Source organism: Colias eurytheme, chromosome 24, assembly GCF_061535395.1.
Source record: "Colias eurytheme isolate Ceu_HAF_F1 chromosome 24, ilColEury1 Martin Lab GWU primary, whole genome shotgun sequence".
Taxonomy (NCBI): domain Eukaryota; kingdom Metazoa; phylum Arthropoda; class Insecta; order Lepidoptera; family Pieridae; genus Colias; species Colias eurytheme.
This window is the reverse complement of record NC_143003.1, coordinates 4,520,922-4,543,930: the sequence shown is the minus strand read 5'-3', so window position 1 is coordinate 4,543,930 and position 23,009 is coordinate 4,520,922. Positions and strand designations below refer to the sequence as shown.

The 23,009-nt window shown below is 32.8% G+C and overlaps 1 protein-coding gene across 1 annotated transcript; it reads left to right on the top strand.

Annotated features, from left to right (window-relative positions):
- The first annotated feature begins 14,095 nt into the window (after nt 1-14,095).
- LOC149897951 (tubulin beta chain) lies at nt 14,096-15,715 on the top strand. Its single transcript, XM_090115706.1, has 2 exons — nt 14,096-14,152; nt 14,429-15,715. The coding sequence occupies exons 1-2, from the start codon at nt 14,096-14,098 to the stop codon at nt 15,713-15,715; spliced, it is 1,344 nt and encodes a 447-aa protein (XP_089971832.1).
- Nucleotides 15,716-23,009: the final 7,294 nt, after the last annotated feature.

Sequence of the window (23,009 nt, the reverse complement as noted above, 5' to 3'; positions counted from 1 at the left end):
CTTCGATGTAACTCGACTGTGGATATAATTAGTTCAATAGTTATCACAGCACACCTATTTCCTCCCTTTTTTTGTTTTGTAATTTTTTTTTATTATCAAAAAAAATTACTTACATTTATTCCCGATTTACCTCGTCGCCAAAAATGTAGTGTATGTCCTTCCCTATTATCGGCTCTTAGACGCACACGACCTCTCACTCCGACCGCCTGCAGCCAACTGAGCTGTGTGAGCGGTGTCACCGTTGCACGTGCGCAAGAGATGACATAATACTTCCCTCTCTTTCACTCACATACACTACAGAAAGGTTTGTATGTATGTATGTATGGTTTTTACGCATAAACTACTGGACCGATTTTGATGAAATTTGGCACAGATAATCTTTAGACCCTGAAAAAGAACATAGGCTACCTTTTATTGCGAAATATGTACCACGGGCGAAGCCCGGGCGGACCGCTAGTAATATATATTAGGGGAAAAACTCAAATTCAATTTACCATTTCATATACATTAATATTTGCGTACATATTTTTAGAATCAAGCTCTGTTTTCCTTTTTTAACGTCCCGAATATTTTTAATATAAAATTTTCGGCATTGGAGTGGATAATGCCGAAAAAATTTTTAGTGTTATTTACTTTCTAAAGGAAATATCAAAATATTTCTGTGTCTAGTGTGTTAAAATAAAAAAAAAAGTGTGCGTGTACTAGTGTACCTACACACGTAAGAAGTGAAACTTCTTTATGACCTTATTTTACAAAAAATAATTTACTATATGCAACTTTACAGAAATACGTCGAATTACGCGTGGTAGGGATAAGAAAAAGATGGCGCGTAACGGAAAAATGTCACCTTTAACGAAAAAATGTTACACAAAATTTTTTTCCAACCCCGATAAAGAAGTTTCACTTCAAAAAACACATTCCCATATAAATTTTGCAAAAACATAACAGAGGTTAACATAACTAACCTTTCGTTGCCAAGCGGAATTCATCTAATGAAATATAAACTTTTAGGCGCTGACTATTCACTATTAGGATATTATTGTTAGGTAAAGAACCCTGTACTAACATTTGTTAGGTTAATTACAACTGGCATATTGATCCTGTTTTTTGTGTACATAGAAACAGTAATATTCTTATTGAAATAGAAATTTTAATCAATAAATATTTTGCATGTCACATAGCTTTCTTTGAAGATACATAAAATTAAAATAAACTTGCTGATTAAGATATTGCTCATGAGAAAAAAACATTAGATACTTATTAAAATGAAAATACATTATTATCAAAAATTTCCATTACCCGTTTATTTTTTCACATATCTTAGTATATTTGATCATTATGTCCATCCAGATTTTCAATGCATTTTAACATCAAAACGTTAAACGTACAAATAGTTGTGCCATAAAGAATTCTCCAAAATCGAGATGTCCTCAGAAAACAGGGGCGCAGGTGTTACCCTGACATATCGTCGCATTTTCAACTTTTATTCGAACCTGAATATATTACTATTCCCCGATTTTAAAGCTGGAATACTCTTAGAATATATCTAGAATTGTTTGCAAACATACTATGTGTATAGAAATAAAATATATCGTCTTTAGCTTTGAATTTAAATATCGTATTGTACACGATTTATCGAAAGCACGGTTGTAGATTTGGGCTGATTTTTCAATCCTTGGTTAAAACTTATTCGTCGAATAATGTATAAAACTACCATTTTAAAAACGTATTTTAATTGCCCGTATTTGACAGTTTACGTGACATTTTAATATTATCGTGTAATATTTTATTGGACGGATAAATTTTATCCAAGCATTGAAAAATCGGCCCTTAGCCACATGCTGCCGAATTTAAGAAGCAGTGGTGGCTCAGAGACCTCGGACATCAAATCGATAAGTCAGGAAACCGACATAACGAAGAATCAAAAAGTTCGACGACATGTGACATCTGCCAACCTGCACTTGGCCAGCGTGATGGATTATGACCTGTGCCCTCATAGGAGACCCGAGCCCCAGCAGTGGGAACATTGGGCTGAAGATGATGATGCCGAATTATTATGCATGATATAAGAGCTAGGAGAATTATGTTTAAAGGTCTTTTTTAACACTTAACGTCATCTATGTGCCATACGCAACGCCTGGAAAGGATAATTCATCATATTATTGATAAAGCCGGCCTCTGCTTTCATTATATTTGTTTATATCCGCACAATAAGATATTAAACGCAAATAAATATACAAAGCATCTTACTTCTCGCTATGGATTCTTGTGGTTATTGCACGGTTATTGCATCTTTGCATCAGGAAACTTTCAATAACCTATCAAAGTTTGAAGTTTGACAATTATCTCGTCCCTATCAGACCTTATATGAGAAATATAACTATACTAATATTATGTGGTGCTCTTTGGCCATCATGGTTATAGCAGTATTTAATATCTATATCACAACTCTTCTGAAGTATGGTGTTATGAAATGTTAGTAGTTAGTATAGTTATGTTAGTTACTCCACTTATAACTCAAGAACAGCTGAATCGATTTAGCTGATAATTGGCAGGGAGGTAGTTTAGAGCCAGGAGAAGGACATAGGATACTAAATATGTACCACGGGCGAAGCCGGGGCGGACCACTAGTATTGAAATAAATACTTTACACGCACATTTAGTCATCAATTAAATAACTATGAGTAACGATAGAATCGGACTGCTTTTCATAACGTTCACATGATATTATTGTGTTGATATTTTGATATTTTCGTCAGTAATGACTAGTCTAACTTTGATTTATTACCTGATATGAATCATGGTTCAATACACGCTTGATGGTTCGAAATTATGCTTTAATTATTTGATTTTTTAAATGTATGTTAACACTTAGAACGGGAACATGACGGGAATTTAATTTAGAAGTGAAACTTTAGGCGCGTTGAGAATAAAATTTAAAGGTCGCGTCTTGGCAATACCGTCGCGTCATGGAGTAAGGCAACGATTTTGGTATCGTTGAATCTTGTCAAAGAAGTTTCAGTTCTGACACACGCTCTTTTTTATATTATTTTGTGTTTGGATCTTCATTTAATTTCTCCTTCTTCATTTAATCTTAAAACATTATAAATTTTGGAATCTTAAAACTTATCATGCAAGATGATCGTCAAAGCTCCCAGTTTATATGCATCGAAATACAATTAAAATATTATCAGCAACGCGTGCACAATTCTAGCCATAATTCACATGACCATTACGATTATAATCGCTTAATCAAATCCCATCGTGTGCAAACACCCTAACGTCCCAACCACGTCACGGAATCGTGCGTGACCTGACCTTTTTGTTTTTTGAGGACTTAGAGAATAATGTATTTATTTACTTCGTATTAAGAAGGGCTTAAGGGTTATTATCGCTTAAATAAAGTTAACCGCAATGCGGGGCTATTACGAACTATGAGTGAGTGAGAAGCCAAAAATCAAGTCGACTAATAATCCTGAAACGATTAGAAAAAAGGTATTAGTGTATAATTTGAATCGAATATACCTGCGGCAGTTTGTTGTGACGTAAGACTTATTTTTATACATAACGTTACTCGTGTTACGAATAAAGTTTAAGACATCAATTATTCAAATTGCTATTTTCATATAGGTACATATAGGGAATAAATTAATTCATAACTACAACGCAAGTAACTATAACTAACTATGTACCTACTGTTCTATTAAGCTTGTTACTTTTTGCCCCGCTTGTCTGGAATCTATACAATATTATTATTTGTATAGGTATATATACTATAATATATAAAGACATAATATATATCGTGTTCGAATCAGTTTACAGACACTTGCACCAAACCCAACTCTTATTTACTACTATGTAACTATTTTTGAGTCGTGCCGATTGAACCATAATATACCTACCTATATGGTGTCAACCTGATAATATAGTTAAAAAAATTTTTACAGAAATATATTGATACTCATGCTCATTATAGTACATATGAATTTTCTAGGTTAAAGTCAATTATTGAAAAAAATTTATACGTCTTGAATTTTCGCGATTTTCCTACAATATCATAAACAATTTGTGCTTCCAATAAAAACACTGAAGAAATATTTATTCCTCATATTTATTTAAGTTAAACAGCAATATATTTTCTATGCATTTTAATATCTCCGCACGCGAAAATTTGGTTAAAAAAATATGTGCCAATATTTAAACGAAGTTATTTTTATGGTTTGCGTGGTAGTGTCAAATTTAAAACAAGGGCTGAAATAAATGGGTAGATATTTACGGTTATAGTTAGAAAGATCTAAGAATTCCCGTTATTTAAAAAATTAAATCAATTAATTAAAATGTGTCGAAAGTGCTGTATTAGAACAGTTTCACTTAATAATGTTTTAGCCATATTAAAATGGCTACCTATAAGTTTCTTCTTTCAAAATCTACAAAATGTAGGAATGCTTTGTTAATAGTGAGTCTATTTACATTTTCTTTCTTAAATACATTTGATGTTTTGTTTATTTAATGTTAAAGTTACATCATTTCTTTGTATACTTTCAATCTTCAGTGAAAACATTTAAGATTTCAAGACACGTTTAATCTTATATATAAAAATGAATCGCAAAATATGTTAGTAAGCGCATAACTCGAGAACGGCTGAACCGATTTCGATACTTCTTTTTTTATTATATTCCTTGAAGTACGAGGATGGTTCTTATGTAGAGAAAACGTAATCATGTACCACGGGCGAAGCCGGGGTGGACCGCTAGTTTTTAATATTTTAGTGATTGATTGCCTTTGGTGTAACGAACGATTTTAAAATATATTTAACAAAACTACTGAGATGTGGTGAATTATATTATCTTATGGTTAATTTGGAAAGTTTGAACTTTTTTTTAGCACTATGTTACGTCCATTCTTTTATAAGTATTTATAATTTTGTAGCTGTATCCGTAAAACCTAAATAGAATGTATTTATTATAACAAAGTTAAACAAAATTCCGGCAAACATTAATCTGATTCGGACCCTTACACCAAATACTTGTAAATGGTTGGATTAAAAATTAATCATCACTGTTTATTAACACAGTATCAGCTTTCGCGGTGTATTTGGGATATTTTCTATTATAAAATTGTATTAAAGGATACGTGGTATAAAATCCCGATTTTTTATAGCTTTGTGTATTACGGAAATTTAAAAAGAGTAGGTACTTACGATATCGTGTGTGAATCGTATCATTCATAATTTGTAAAAGATATTACGTAAATATTCTACTGTTTAATTTGAATTAATGATCATAGATTGTATTATCCTTAGTATAAAGTTTTAATGCTTTGTGTATGATACGTTTAAAATATATTGAGATTTTATGTGTAAAACGATTTGCTACAATTACTAAAATGTCTGTTTATGGAAATAATTTAGGGAAATAATATGTAGAGTTCTTATAAGTATTCATTTAAATTACAAAAGGACCAAATAACAGTTAATTCTACTGGTTTATATTCTCAAAATTAAAACCATATAATAAAGAAACTAAAGATGCACGTATATTTAGTTAAATCGTGTCGTCGTTCCATAGAATAATAATTTATATAGGAAGCTCCAGACAACCGGTGTAAGCTTTGCTTTGTAAGATTATCATACTCGTGTTTAAACTATTCTTTATAAGTCAAAAACATGAAATATAATTAAATAAAATATTTGTTTTAATTATCTATATATTTAATTATTATAAAAAATATAGATAATATAGTACTAAAACACTTTTTCATAAATTACTAGCTGCGTTGCTCGTTTTCAGCTGCGGACGAACCCGCGGGAATTTCAAGTATATAAATATATATATATATATATATATATATCATGAGTTATTCTTGTACATAAGCTAGGTCACTGCTACGTATTATCAAAATCCGTTCAGTGGCTTTCCCGTGAAAATGTAACAAACATCCACAAACTTTCGCATTTATAATATTAGTCGAATTTTTGCCTACAACAGTATTAAAGCATATTTTGTTATTATTATCTTCACAAATTTCCTTCAATAAGAAATATATAATCGATTCGCATATTGATTAAAATAACAACCTGAAAAACTCGCTCTCAAAGTAAACAGAAATCAATTTCTCGACCTGTAACTTTATCGAAACATGTTTGTAAACAATCGTTAACTCGAACACACAATAGTTATGTAAATACACGTTATTTGAATAAATAAATGTATTCCTCTCTATGTTTTGGAATATTTTCAAGGATAATAATGTTGGAAGAATTTTGTTTTTAAACATATTCACAAAAATTTGGAAAATCCAAAAGTGCACGCCTCATAATTTTTTTTTAATAAATATTTATTAATTACTAGCGGTCCGCCCCGGCTTCGCCCGTGGTACATGTTTACGTTTTCTCTACATAAGAACCATCCTCGTACTTCAAGGAATATAATAAAAAAAGAATTATCGAAATCGGTTCAGCCGTTCTCGAGTTATGCGCTTACCAACACATTTTGCGATTCATTTTTATATATAAGATTATTTTTGTTTATTTAATAACAATTAAACCACATCGAATCAGACCCTGAAAAATGAAAGGGTTCTATTCCTGAGCATACTCAAGCGTAAGAGAAAAAAAAAGACTCGATTAGTAAAGTATTTCGGTCGCTATCGTGTTAACAAGAAAAAGGATCCGCACATACAGACACACGGACGTCCAAGACAGAACTTTTTTAAACTGTTTTTTAACTAGTTTAAATAACAAAAATGACATCAAAAATATCATGAACGTTAAAAATAGTGTTTTTTCTTAATATGTGTGTGTATGTATTATCTTACAAGTGCAATGTATGATACATAAAGACATTTTAAGTTTGAAAAATCAGATGTTTTGCGCGAAGTGACAGTAGTACCCACCTCAACGCTTCGCTTATGAGGCGTGCAATAAAGGCTATTTATTTATTGTTTTGAGGATGAGTTAGAGAAATAACTTCGTAACTAAGCGAAAGCATTTAAATAAATAAAATAAATATTTATTCGTATAATATGCATATTTGGATGATATTTTATTTTTGACGTGAAACTTCTTAAGGAGTGTTCAGAGGAAAATTTCAAGGTCGCGTCACGGCAATACCGTAACGACATGGAGTAAGGCGACGATTTTGGTATCTTTGATACTTGCCAAAGAATTTTCTCTTCTGACACGTCTGCTGGGCACCCACGCTTTTTTTATTAAACTGTTTTTTTTATTTTTTATTTACATACAATCTCAACGACTCACATAACTTTTGCTATAGCGTTCTATTTTCTATCCTTTATATTTAAAAAAATTATTCTATGACGTCGATACAAATGATCAAGACATCGATTGAATTAATAATGCAAGCCTTAATTACGTCGCCTGTTGGTTAATTTCGGTTAGGTAATAACACAAAACGTCTAAACGTCGTTCTAATCAATTATTCAAGTAGTATCATTAAGGGCTTTTACGTTAGAGTCAATTAAAATAATCAGTCATTTTAAACAATAACTTTAATGTCTCAAATGGTAAATGTATTTACAATTCAAAGTGGATAGAAAATTAAATTAAAAGAATGCGTAAACGATTCTATATTTTTAATTTAATATAAAATATAATATATTTTTAAAAACTAAACTTTAGAGTGTGCCTAGTTTTAAGTCTCTGTGAGAAATGTTTACTTAGTTTTATTGAAGGTTTTATTACCGTTCCAATACTACAGATTATTAACGATTACTTAAACAAAAATAAATGATGTCTCATTAAGAAATAAATAAAAAGCGCTTTTCACCAGTTTACTGAAGAATCTTAGAAATTTCAGGTAATAAACTAGGTACTAAGATACGATTACCAGTTCAAAGCGAAACTTTAATAAAACCGAGATTTGTTTTTATTTCACGGCATCATTTCACAGAGTATTTCTTGGAAAAACGATTTATTTACGCAAGCCAATAAAATACAATTTGACGAGATGAGCTTACTACTTCTTAGTTTACAAAACGATCATGTTTTTACCAATTTCTTTTAAAGCTGGTTTAATCTTATAATAAAATATATATGTATAAAACTCAAAGGTGACTGATATAGTGATCTATCAACGCACAGCCCAAACCACTGGACGTATCGGGCTGAAATTTGGTATGCAAGTAGATGTTAGGACGTAGGCATCCGCTAAGAAAGGATTTCCCGCAATTCTTGCGGGAACGGGGAAAAACGGGGATGCACGTACAAAGTCGTGGGTGGAAGCTAGTCTTATAATAAAATAAAAGGAGAGTCTATCCGAGATTTTTGCTAATGGGAATAAACTCTACCTTTTGTATACTTGAAGTACATTTTAAGCCATTTGTAAATAAGTTATACTATGTGTTATCTGTTTTTACAGAAACTGCTGTTTTCAATTTTACAATAAGTAATAAGAAGAATAAACCCTATTCAGTAGAGAATAAAAACCATCCTTTGATTTCAATGTTCCTAATGAAACGTACCTAATTTCCCTAAGTATCAAAACAATACAATAAAAAATTAAAACCCCTCACGTAATCAAAAAGCATTTATAAAAACATTATCCATCAAAACGTTCAAATTAATGCGATCGTATCTCAATAATGGTGGAATCCATACTGTATTCCAACTCGATACCAACGATACAGGTTTTGGCAGCAGTGCGAATGCATTAGATTAATTAATTCGATAAGAGGCTCGTTCGTTATTCCTCTCCCATGTGACTCGTATTGGAATATCCTTTCTAATATGTGTAAAAGTGAAAAAAATGAATGAATCTAAACCAAATTGTTGATTTGTTTGACAGTATCGTGTGTTATATTATAACTAGCTTTCCGCCCGCGGCTTCGCCCGCTATGTCTAAAACATAATAAATTATATATTAAAACCTTCCTCTTGAATCACTCTATCTATTTAAAAAACCGCATCAAAATCCGTTGCGTAGTTTTAAAGATTTAAGCATACATAGGGACAGAGAAAGCGACTTTGTTTTATACAATGTAGTGATAGTAATTAAAAGCATCAGGATAGATGTGAAATCAAACTGTTTAGTATAAAAGTAAAATACTGAATACATAATATTATATTCGAAAGTATGAAATTAAGTGGACATAATATGAATAACAGTTCAATCCAATCGCTATGAACAGACCACAACCTTTATTCACTTATATAATATACCAAAATCAATTAGAATTGACAGTTGAGCTCTTCATACGTAACTGCGTTGTCATGCTCTACATAATTGAAGTCCCCTGTCTCATTCGGAGGCTTGAGGATGTCGTATTTCCTGTTCAACTTATTGATTTGTCGTTACAAGAATGTAATCCAGTTAATGTGGATTGGGAGTACGTTTTTGCTAATAGATATTAACTTTTTGTTACGTTTTATTTGTAGTAATCAAGTGTGCAGTAGCAGTTGTGCTACCAAAATAATGAGAATTTGTGAAGCTTTGTAGTTGTCTGAAGAGATTTTTATTTAATACTAGCGGTCCGCCCCGGCTTCGCCCGTGGTACATATTTACGTTTTCTCTACATAAAAACCATCCTCGTACTTCAAGGAATATAATAAAAAAAGAATTATCGAAATCGGTTCAGCCGTTCTCGAGTTATGCGCTTACCAACACATTTTGCGATTCATTTTTATATATAAGACTAGCGGTCCGCCCCGGCTTCGCCCGTGGTACATGTTTACGTTTTCTCTACATAAGAACCATCCTCGTACTTCAAGGAATAAAATAAAAAAAGAATTATCGAAATCGGTTCAGCCGTTCTCGAGTTATGCGCTTACCAACACATTTTGCGATTCATTTTTATATATAAGAAGATATTTTTCGTATAGAGGCAGATAGTTAGATTTTCATATACGAAGGATAGAGTTAGCCATACATACATTTTATATTTTCTTCATATCTAAATGCCTATACTATGTCCTTAATAGCTACATAAGATTACTATCCGTTATTAGGCTTATCTTCTAACTAATGCACCAATATAGCAGTAATAATAGAACTTAAATACTCGACAATCCTGAATATCCGATATAAAACCTCTACAAAACACTAAATAAATACAAAAACTTTAAAACGAGTATTTGTTCAAATCACTAGAAGTTATAAAAAAGTTTTACTGCAGGGTCCTAACGTAGTATAAATGTCAGAGTGAATGAGATAAACATACGGCTTTATAATAAGTTGGTAAGGAAAAGAGATCATTTACACATCAGACGCTTTGCGAGATCCGTCTACTTTAAACTTGCCCTCTCAGCTAATTGCAGATTTATTAAGAGTTGTTACGTTTTTAGAATGGCTTTTTTTAAATAAAAAAAATAGTGTTTTATTTCTATAAAGCTTTCAGTTTTACTTCATGCTACTAAGTTATGTGAACTGAAATTAAAAATATACATCTAGATATTTTCTCTCTTTTGCTGTAACATATATAATATTCAAATACATACACTAATTACATTTTAAAACAATTTCACAACAATATGAAATTGATTTCCTCATATAAAATTGAGTTTATTCACAATATCCAAAATTAAACATTAATTTACATATACAAAAAAGTAGCACACAAGAGTAATAACAGCTCTATATAATTAGCCAAAAACTTTTTCCTCTTATCTCTTGGACACTCATACAATATTCAAAGCCAGCTCCATTACCCATTAAGTAATTAGGGAAACAGTTCACACGTACTGAAAAGGGTTGATTTATTATTAAAAAGAAATGGAAGAAAGATATTAAAATCATCTTAACACAAGGGACAGGAATATTTTGTATTTGTTAACTTTCTCGTACAACAAAATATATAATTGGTTTCTGCCACAACAAGTATACAATTATGTATCTATCTCTTAATCCTTTTATATTCTACTATTTAGTTCATGTACTTATTGGTCTTAGCTAGATGATAATTAGCCTATAGCTTTCCTCGATAAATGGGCTATCTAACACAGAAATAATTTTTCAAATCGGACGAGTAGTTCCTGAGATTAGCGCGTTCAAACAAACAAACTCTTCAGCTTTATAATATAAGTATAGATGAGCTTGTGTCATAATTTGATTTGTTTATATTCAGCTATTAATAATTATATACCCTGAATTTGACTGCAGGTATACTTGTAGCTATTGCCTTAATAGTAAATCGATTCAAATTATAATTATGAATAGGTTTGTTTTGTCCTAACAAGGCGCAAAGGTTTTATCCTGTGGTTTTATCAATCATCATATCTTCGGATCGGTTCAAAAACAATCAATCAAGAAATATATAATCAACTTAAAAGGGACATCAAATATCACTTTTAATTAAATTCAAATATTTGTAATATAGCTAATCCTTCACTCTATTATCACATAAAAAACCGGCCAAGTGCGAGTACTATGGGGACCCCCCTTAATATATACTTTTTTAATTTTTAGTATTTCTTGTTATAGCGGCAACAGAAATTCATCATTTGTGAAAATTTCTAGCTATCACGGCTTATGAGATACAGCCTGGAGGCTTAGTAATAGGGTCCCGTTTTATACTTTGGGCACGGAACCTTAAAATAGTGATCGAAACAATTCATTTGCGCAAACATAAAGTAACGATACGTATGAATAATAACTAACCAGTTAAAATTGTTACATCCATACGTTTGCAAATTGCCAATCACTAGTCGATATTAACAAATCAGTCCAAATTTGGTTCGCCAAAATACTGATTGGAGCTCACCGTTTATCGCCAGAATGCACATGCAAACGATAGAAATGTGCTACGAATTTCAGGTGGTCAATTTTCTTTAGGCCTTAAAAAGTAAAAACTTACGCTGATAAATAACTACAAATATAAGATATTAATTTGTAAAACATTTTGCACGCTATTTATTTTATTTATTTAATTTATTTTATTTATTTATTGGTTTACCAACGTTTGTTTACATTTTTACATTTTTACAAAAGTTTAGATACACAAAATAAACAAACATGATTAATGTAACAAACACTTACTGGCAAACACAGCATGCAAAAACGTTAAACCAGTTTATTTTTTAAGTACATAAAAAAAAGAAAATTAATAAAAACAGAAAAAAAAAATATGCATATACAGTTAAACATCATCCATTAAAAGAAAAATCTTGAAAAATTTTACGGAGTTTGCTGGGGGAGTCCGAAAAAATGTCGAAAAGCTCACAGTGTTTATTAATAGTATTACAAAATCTTGGAACTGGAGAATTACGGCCCGAGACAGTTCTGCGAAGAGGAGGACAGAGTGGTAGCAAAACCTTACGTGGGTACCTAGAAGGCACTCTTATGTTGAGTCTTTGCAGTATTTGAGGACAATCGATTTTATTATTAAACAATTTTGATACAAAAAGGACGTCTAGCATAACTCTACGATTATCCAAAGAAGTCATTTTAAAAAAAGAAAGTTGTTTTTTATAAGACGGTAGCTGTTTCTTTGATTTACCACTTATAAAGACTAGGTGCAATAAAAATCTTCTTTGGATCCTTTCCACACGTAAGGAATGACACGCATAGTGTGGTCTCCAGACCACGGAGCCATATTCCAAAATGCTACGGACTAGGCTGTTAAATAAAGATATCTTTGATGTAGCGTTTTGTAGACCTTTCATGTTGCGAATCAAAAAGCCCAAAATTTTGGCCGCACGTGTAACAATATGGTGTATATGTGGGACGAAAGTTAATTTATTATCGAAAATGATACCTAAGTCTCTTATTTGCTCTTGCTCTTGGACAATCTCAGATTTTATAAGATAATTGTGGCGTATCAGATTTATCTTGCGTGAAAATCTTACTAAGAAGCATTTTTTTAGGATTAAGGTCCATTTTATTACAGTTGCACCAATCAACAAGCTTGTCTATGTCACTTTGTAGTTTGTAACAATCATCGATTGAGTTGATTGTTCTGCAAAACTTAAGATCGTCAGCGTACATAAAACTTACTGAGAAAGATAACAGGTCAGGTATATCGTTAACGAAGGTGTTAAATAATATTGGGCCTAAATTCGATCCTTGAGGAACCCCAGAATTAATATTGTGTATTGTAGAGCGAAAGCCATTGACAACTACATAAAAACTCCGCTTGGACAAGTAAGAATTAAACCATTGTAAGAACTGACCTGAGATTCCATATATGTGTAACTTTTTCAATAATAGTATGTGTGAAACCTTGTCAAAAGCTTTACTAAAATCGGTATAAATAACATCGACTTGCCCATTGTGATCTAGGGAACTAGACAGACTTTCACAAAAATCCACTAAGTTAGTCGTAGTGGACCGAGATGGCAAGAATCCGTGTTGACTAAAACTAAAGAATTGCTTGAGATGGTTCTGCAATAATGGGCAAATTAAGCATTCCAATATTTTACCGAAGTATGACAATATGGATATGGGTCTGTAGTTCTTGATTAATTCGGAAGAACCAGTTTTATGTATTGGAACGACTTTAGCAAACTTCCATTTAGTTGGAAATACACCTGAAGACAGTGATTTGTTGTATATTTTTAAGACGGGCCATGCCAACTGCTCCGCACACTCCACAATGAACACTGGAGGTATTCCGTCGGGACCTGCTCCCTTCCGTTTATCTAGACTCTTCAATTTTCTTAGAACCGTCCGATAATTCAGAGTGGGGATATTTAGATGTAAATTATTACAATGCAATATGTAAAAATATTGTACCTAACACCCTACTAACTATACACGAGCAAATAAATATATTTGATAACACTATATACTGCAAGAATTTTATATTATTAATATTATAACAGAAGTTTACTGATTATTATATTTAAATAGGCAATTCATAAATAGATGATAATTCTATACGAAAACTCAAGAAGCGAAAACTTCACCAATTACTAAACACATAAAGTAAAAACTTATTTCGTACACAAAAAGTTTTCATACTCAAATTGGCAGGTTGCTCCGAAAAGGAATATGTTTTAAATTTTAAATTGCTTCGAATTCGATATGAAAAGTTTCGAATAGAGGCATTTGTTTTGTCTATCTGTCTAGTTGGTCTTGAAGTTTGATTTCAGTCGGGTTTTTCAAAGAAAGATTATTTAAGTTTTAATAATAAATTACATAAGATGAGGGAAATCGTACATATACAAGCAGGACAATGTGGAAATCAGATTGGTGCAAAGGTAAATATAAAAACCTAATTTACGTAACGAATTTTACACGTAAATAAAATAACATAACAGTTAGCAGTAAATCAACCATGTACAACTCGTAATTGGCATAAACGTAATAATTAGAAGTCAATTATATCCTAAGCTGTGAATTTTCCATAAATAAATCTGTCGAAACATACCGCCCTGTTGTTTATTACTTGTAAAGCAAAAATAGATCGCACCATATTTATGAACTATATCTAGTTCTTGTATTACCGTGCAGTAACATAAATCGTTCGCTTGCAGTTCTGGGAGGTTATATCAGACGAGCATGGCATCGATCCAACTGGCACATACCACGGCGATTCCGACCTTCAACTGGAGCGTATTAATGTGTACTATAACGAGGCGACCGGAGGTAAATATGTGCCGCGGGCGATTCTGGTCGATCTCGAACCGGGTACGATGGACTCTGTCCGGTCAGGACCTTTCGGACAGATTTTCCGCCCAGATAACTTCGTCTTTGGTCAGTCAGGAGCTGGTAACAACTGGGCGAAAGGACACTATACAGAAGGTGCAGAATTAGTTGATTCAGTACTAGATGTCGTAAGGAAAGAAGCTGAAGGTTGCGACTGCCTACAGGGATTCCAATTGACGCACTCGCTTGGAGGTGGTACCGGCGCTGGTTTAGGAACATTGCTTATATCAAAAATACGAGAAGAATACCCAGATCGTATAATGAACACATTTAGCGTAGTGCCTTCGCCCAAAGTGTCAGACACAGTCGTCGAACCGTACAATGCCACGCTATCTGTGCACCAGCTGGTAGAAAACACTGATGAATCGTACTGCATTGATAATGAAGCTCTGTACGACATTTGCTTCAGAACCTTGAAGTTGACTACACCAACATACGGTGACTTGAACCATTTAGTATCTGCGACTATGTCTGGTGTTACAACTTGTCTCAGATTTCCAGGTCAATTGAACGCAGACTTAAGGAAATTGGCTGTTAACATGGTACCTTTCCCTCGTCTTCATTTCTTTATACCAGGTTTTGCTCCTCTAACATCTCGAGGCAGTCAGCAGTATAGAGCATTAACAGTACCAGAGCTGACGCAGCAAATGTTTGATGCTAAGAATATGATGGCTGCGTGTGATCCTCGTCATGGCCGTTATTTGACAGTTGCTGCTGTTTTCCGAGGACGCATGTCAATGAAGGAAGTGGACGAGCAAATGATGAATATTCAGAACAAGAATTCGTCGTACTTCGTAGAGTGGATTCCGAATAATGTGAAAACAGCTGTGTGTGATATTCCACCGCGTGGTTTGAAAATGTCTGCTACGTTTATTGGAAATTCGACGGCTATTCAGGAGTTGTTTAAGCGGATTTCGGAGCAGTTTACGGCCATGTTCAGACGCAAGGCATTCTTGCATTGGTACACGGGTGAGGGTATGGATGAGATGGAGTTCACTGAAGCGGAGAGCAATATGAACGACCTGGTGTCTGAATACCAGCAGTATCAAGATGCAACTGCCGAAGAGGAAGGCGAGTTTGATGAGGAGGAAGAAGGTGGCGATGAAGGAGACTAGACGAGTTTTAAGAATTGTTGTATTATTCATTATTTTATTTTATTAAATTTTAATTTTAATTTTGTCGTTTTATTTAATGATCATGTTGTAATAGGCAGTATTTCGTATACAAATGAATCTATTCATGAAATTCTGCCACGTTCATGATAACTTTACAAATATTTTTTTAAATTATAGAATCTTACCTTTACTTATGTATAACTTTCCTTCCATTAAAAGTGAATTCGAGCATCCTTTTTTAAATTAATATTATAGGCCAGTATAGCACCAAAATTACCAGACTAATATAGATTCAAAAGAAAATGAGAGGTTTTTAAGAAAATCGTGGTATGCAGCACAAGTCTACACGATTTCTTTTTTAGGGCTTCCGTCCCCACGGGGTCTTTTGTTCGGGCCCCTTTGGGTGAGTGCAAATCGCGCTCAAGGCTCATTTTAAACGTTTGCAATTGTTAACATATTCATGCTTTGACCAAGTTTCTTGACCGTACGATTTTTTCTTTAACTAATTTTATATACCTTTAAGGGCCGATTTTTCAATGCCCAGATAAACAGCTAGATAGACTTTATTCTTCAGTTAACAAAATATTCAATTTTTCAATAGACGAATAGGACTTATCTATCGAATAACTACGATATTTGAGGAATAAATCTATTTGCCGCTCCAACGGCCAGATAGCGCGCTATTCGACGGTTAGGCGTTTGAGTTGACAACTGACGCGTCAAATTTGGGATATTTTCGTATGTCATAACATAGAGCGTAGAATTATTAACAATTAAACCTCTTTCTATATAATTATTATCAATTAAAATCATATTGAAATTGATGTTTTTGATAGTACTGATGACCATGCCATTGAAAATTTGCCGAACGCTGCCTTTAAATGTATCTACAGACGCTCCGATTTGGTTGGTGCCAACCATCCGACCACGACCAAATCGGAAAGTGTAGAGAGCGGTCGGTCCGACATAATTATTATTAATATTGGTTTGACGTGGTCGGATGCGCCGGCGGTACCGACCAAACCAACTTCCTATCCGATCCAACCAAATTGGAACGTCTGGAAGCTTTGTTCCGACCAAATCGGCTCATTCCATAGAGTAATATAGGTAATTGGCTCATTCACATTCGCAACGCCGCCGGTGTAGGACGTCAACATGAACGCCGAGGGAGTTACGGTCACCGAACGTGACATATTAATAAAATTGCTGGAACTATATAAAGACTTTCCCTGTTTGTGGGACTTAAGTAACAAAGATTACGCAAATAGAGATGCCAGAAATCAAGCGTATTTTATTATGTTAGAAGTATTAAAAAAAATTGACAGTGCGGCTACATTAAAAACCTTAAAAAATAAGTTGTAAGAGCCGCATATGACTGTAATTTTCTCTATTTCTATAGTAGAATTTAGCCCATTCTCTTCATACTATGGTCAACTGACATATTACTCTATGGTCAACTGACAGCTGGAAGGCCAACCGTCGGACAATCTGTAGCAATGTTGGAATGGTTGCCTTGTCGGTTCCGATATGGTTGGCACCAACCAAATCGGAGCGTCTGTAGATGCTTTAAGTATGTCGTTTCCATCGTAAAATATATAAATTGAAACACAAATTTAACCAAACTCTTTACTCGAATCAAAACAACAATAAACAATCATAGAAGACAAGTGCACTCCTGACGTGAGTCATAATGACGGTTGTTGGCAAATTGCAAGAGTTGACTCTATCCCGCTCTAACCTGACTAATTTAATATGTTTGTTTCGCCACTCCGAGAGCAGAGCTGCCAATATGGAAATATTTGGTCAGATAGTTATTCATCAAATAAATCACGATTGAAAAATAGGCGAGCCGTTATGAGTTAGATAAATAATTGAATAAATCTATTCGAGGGGTACTTATTAGACTGTTTATCTCGGGATTGAAAAATCGGCCCTAAATATAATTTCAAAATGTCCTAATTATCTATTTCTTTTTATATATAAGAAAATATTTATCTTACTTATAATATTATGTCATAGCAAATAATAACTGAGCAAATGTTTGTACCTTCACTACTAACCTTTCTATTGCTGAAATTGCTATTTATTTCTATGTATTCTATGTTAAAAAGTGTTGTCTCACGACTAATCTTAATCTATACACATAATTAGTGGATCTTAAAATACCTAAGCTAGGCAATCTATCAGATTATTAATGGTTCAGTCAACGCAGACTGGCCCAATTTTCAATAACAGCATCATCACGGCTGAGTAGGATTTAAAATTACATCGTGATGTAGCGTCATTAAAATTTTAGTTTTATTTTCACTTCTTGCCTATATTTAGCTGGTTTAATACAAAGATTAGAAATAATTATATTTCGACTAGCGGTCCGCCCCGGCTTTGCCCGTGGTACATGTTTACGTTTTCTCTTCATAAAAACCATCCTCGTACTTCAAGGGATATTATAAAAAAAGAATTAACAAATTTGGTTCAGCCGTTCTCGAGTTTTGCGCTTACATTTGGCGATTCATTTAAATAATATGTATAGGATTTTGTTTTTGAAAGTACAGTAGAGGAGGAAGCTCCTTTTTTTTAAAGTCGATTGAAAATAACAGAGTGTAGGCACATGAGTAAATGTAGTGTAGGACGTAGGTGTGTCCTTACCCTTTGTTGACTATATTATTATAACTACTTAATGTAATATCAAATTTAGTTCGTATAATTGGTTACATTACTTGGTTCTATTGTGAATACTTACACAATATTGTTGTGCCTCATAAATTTATAATTTTGTATAACAAGCATTTTCTTTATTTATCTGTTAATGTTATAATAGTTTTCGCCTACAAGGAACATATTACAAGTTTCATGTCCTCTTTATATCATTACTTAAAACATGTGAATTTTAGAATTATTAATAACTAGCGGTCCGCCCCGGCTTCGCCCGTGGTACATGTTTACGTTTTCTCTACATAAGAACCATCCTCGTACTTCAAGGAATATAATAAAAAAAGAATTATCGAAATCGGTTCAGCCGTTCTCGAGTTATGCGCTTACCAACACATTTTGCGATTCATTTTTATATATAAGAAGAATTATCTGGTTTCTACTACAGATAATAATAAAATACTATTGGTTTCTACAATAACGTACCTCTGTTCATTAATTCAATATCAGAACCAACTAGCTTAAGTAGGTTAACGAATCTATGAAAATAGTATTCCGAAAATACATTGAAAGGTACTCTTAAATGCAATTCTTATTTAAAGTACATTGCTTTATGTCAAGCGAATGTAACTACAGACTACATTCAAAAGCGTGCTCCAGCCAGCGATCGATAACGAATCTGGAAATTCTATTTTGATAACAGATATTTCAAGTGACCTGAATTACTTTATTGGAAACACTAATTTACTTACTGTGATTTGACTTGGAGTTTATTTTGGGAAGTGCATTAGGACATGGGTCTGGATTATCATTTGGTGATAAGATTAGTTAAAGATTTTGAGATCTTGTTTGAGGAATTAGTGGAAATTATTCCTTTTGTTAAACATAGGTATATGAAATAGACAATAAGATCCATTGATTATAATAAATACGGTCATTACTTGATGATTTACAATCTTGCACGTTTAAGAAAGATAAGTGAAAATTTAGTTGTGTTTATATGCATGTTAACTGCAAGACAACAACAAAATCAATGTGCCCTTAACGCACAATCTTCACTATTACTACAAATAGGAAAGGATTCAACCTCCTAATAACTTAAGTACAGAAATAAAGATCATGAAAAACATACCTAGATTAGCAAGTTAAACATTACATAAAAATATCTACGTTAAAAACAACCGACTTCAAAAACGGAAAAGTAAAAAAATAGATTTGATATAATTAATTACTGCATATTATTTAGATTTATTTATTTATTTATTAATGATGTGTCTTAAATAGGTTTGATGTCGGTGCACGGGCTTAATACTAAGTGCTTAGTGCTTGCTTGTAAATCGGATCAGAAACCTCGGAGTAATCCGTGTACATACATAAAAAAAATATACCGGCCGAATTGATAACCTCCTCCTTTTTTTGAAGTCGGTTAAAAAGTACATCTTATACAACTTAAAACGTTTACATTACATTCAGCAAACCTTAAATAGAGCCTTTATTTCAGTGGATTGGAAAACTGCCCATGCTCCTGGCAGTTAAACACGGGTAAACGATACCGCTTTTGACATTTGAAATTTGAGATAGGGCTTAAAGGCCCCTAAACGGACTTCGTGTGCGTTTTATTTATTGTGAGCGTTTTTGTATGTATTTTTTTGAGATAAGATGGTAAATTAATAACCACGGTAAATGGTAAATCTATGTAATGATGAGTTAAAAGTGCTTCCAAAATAAGTGGTATTTATAAATACATGTTTGAGTTTGAGTTAAAGTTTTTTATAGTAGTTGTGTGTTCGAAGTGTTACAATTAGTTTTAGAGAGAGTTTATTTATCTAATATCTAATATATATTATAAAGGCGAAAGTTTGTAAGGATGTATGGATGTATGGATGTTTGTTACTCTTTTACGTAAAAACTACTGAACCGATTACAATGAAATTTAGCACACATATAGAGGGTAACTTGGATTAACACATAGGATAGTTTTTATCCCGGAAATCCCACGGGAACGGGAACTATGCGGCTTTTCCTTTGCAAACGCGGGCGAAGCTGCGGGCGGAAATCTAGTAGAGAATAAAGAAATATCTAGGGTATTATTTGGAAAATGTTTAATGTAGAGCGCTTAAAAGTTGTATTAATCATTTTAATTAGTTGTGGAAATAACATATTTAAAAAATACCACACGTCATTATATCAATTAAGAAAACTAGCTATATAACAGCTATATTTAAACTTTTTTAATAATCCATACTAATATTATAAATGCGAAAGTAACTCTGTCTGTCTGTCTGTTACTCAATCACGCCTTAACTACTGAACCAATTTGCATGAAATTTGGTGTAGAGATATTTTGATACCCGAGAAAGGACATAGGATAGGTTTTATCCCGGAAATCCTACGGGAACAGGTTTTTCTTTGAAAACGCGGGCAAAGCCGCGGGCGGAAAGCTAGTATCCAATAACGCTAACCCTAAAATATTATAATTAACTCAATAATTAACATTCTCAGACCAAATGCAATTACCCATAATGCAATAAGGTGAATATGAAAACTGTTTACAGGTCAATGGTAATTTCATAATAATGATTCAATTACGCGGCAGGTAATTAGATTTTATGGACCATTGTCCATGTGGAATTCAAACGCTGTATCAACCGGTTAATACCGGTTTTGTTTTTTAAAATTACGGTTTATATTGGACAATGGGAAAGTTATTAATAAGTCGAGCTTGGAGACTTATTTTATTATAGTTGTTGATTATATATTTTTACTGAATTCTCATAAAATACTTACGTAATGTTTGGAAAACAAATTTTTTCACGTGAACATAATATTAACCTTCAATTTATTATAATCTATAGGTAAATGCAGTAGACATTGGTGTCATAAGCTATGAGTATACATGATTTTTGCTTTCCCTGCATTCAATACTTCGACACTGGTTAATACACAAATAATAAGCAATAATCAAGTCATAACAACTACACAGAACACCACCTGCATATAAAATTTGTAAAAATCCTCTTAATAAAATTTGAATATAATTTCTATAATATTTATACCTGTCTTTCACACTCATAATGTTGCGTTCAAATCTCATCAGTCAGGACACAGCCTAAGCCCTGACCGCTGTGTGGGATTACGGCCTTAACATGGCTCAAGTTGGAATACGATTACATACCTATAGTACCTATTTATTGTGCCTATAGCTATCACATATATGTGACCACCATTGATTTGCGTTGAAAATTGGGTCCTTACCTCATTTTAATTAAATCTTTGACGTGGAGAATTGTCTTTCTCTAGTCTGATAGAAAATATAAAAATGAACTTTACTCAAGTAATTTTTATGGGACAATTGAGGTTTTAATTGCTTCTTAATAAATAAAAGTTATTTTCAAATTAAAACATGTTGGTGTCATTATAGTCAGGAACTCATTATGATACCAGAAAATAACATATTTACTTGCAACTGAAAGATTTATTATTTGCTTAATAAATCAAGATCTCACAGTCATAGTCATACTCATTGAATTTGAAATTACATAACAAAATACATAGGTATAAGTTAATAAAAATTAACAATATAAAAATTAAATAAAAAGCATTCCCATAAAGAAAGTTAAGCTAAAAAGTTAAGCTTCAGCTTGTAATTACAAACAATTCGTTATTCCAAACATAAACAATCTTTTTGAAAGTTAAATATTAAATCGAATTACAGACGATTGAGAATATTAAACGTAATTTCTTAGAACCGTTTAGCCGGAAATGTTAATTTGGTTTCGCTTTCCAATATTAGATGTTTAGGGAATCATGTGTGACGTTTGATTTCTCGGAATCATGTTATAAGTAATTGATTAGATAACCCACGCAACTTCGTTTGCTCTTAAAAAGGAATATCATAAGCTATTTTTGCAAAAAAAATCATTAATATATTGCTCGTATAGATGCAATAGAGATCGATAAAAAATCCAACACAAAAATTATGTTTAAATTCGAATCAATAGTTCCTGAGATTGGCGAGTTCAACAAAATGTAGGATCATCAAGGTGTTCATTTAATTATTTGTGAGATACCTATATCTTATTTAATCAACGATTGCATAATTTAAAAAGGTACACTAACCTAATGACTGACCGGCTTGGTTGGTAGTGACCTTGCCTTCCAAGTTCCAAGCCAGAGGTCGTGGGTTCGATTCCCACCCCGGGCAAATATTTGTGTAATGAAATTCGTGTGTGAAAATTGTCCTGAAACATTTATTATTAATTATAAAATATGTACTTATACACCAGTCATTAAAATATCTTCGTAGAACGATTTTTCAAATCCATACTTGTATTTCAAACACGTAACTTCAATGTGATTTATATGCAGCTATAAGAATAGTAATACTCATAATACTTTCAAGCCCTCGTATGTCATATTGTACTGCAATCGATTCATAATGGCCATGTTCGATTGTTCACGGGAAATTCCTATATTGTTCACGTATCTTCAAAGGCTTTGCTTCTCGTATTCTTCAACAAGACTCGTTAGGGATACTTAAGCAGAGACTAGATTTGCGACGAGTAATCTTTTAAAGTGGTCTTTGTATTGAATGTATTCATTGCTCTCTGTCGTTAGTATTATAATTTATCTGTTTTTTGGATCA

Coding starts and splice junctions, on each gene's coding strand:
- LOC149897951 (XM_090115706.1), top strand. CDS start 14,096: ATGAGGGAAATCGTACATATACAAGCAGGACAATGTGGAAATCAGATT. Junction 14,153..14,428: donor GAAATCAGATTGGTGCAAAG/GTAAATATAAAA, acceptor GTTCGCTTGCAG/TTCTGGGAGGTTATATCAGA.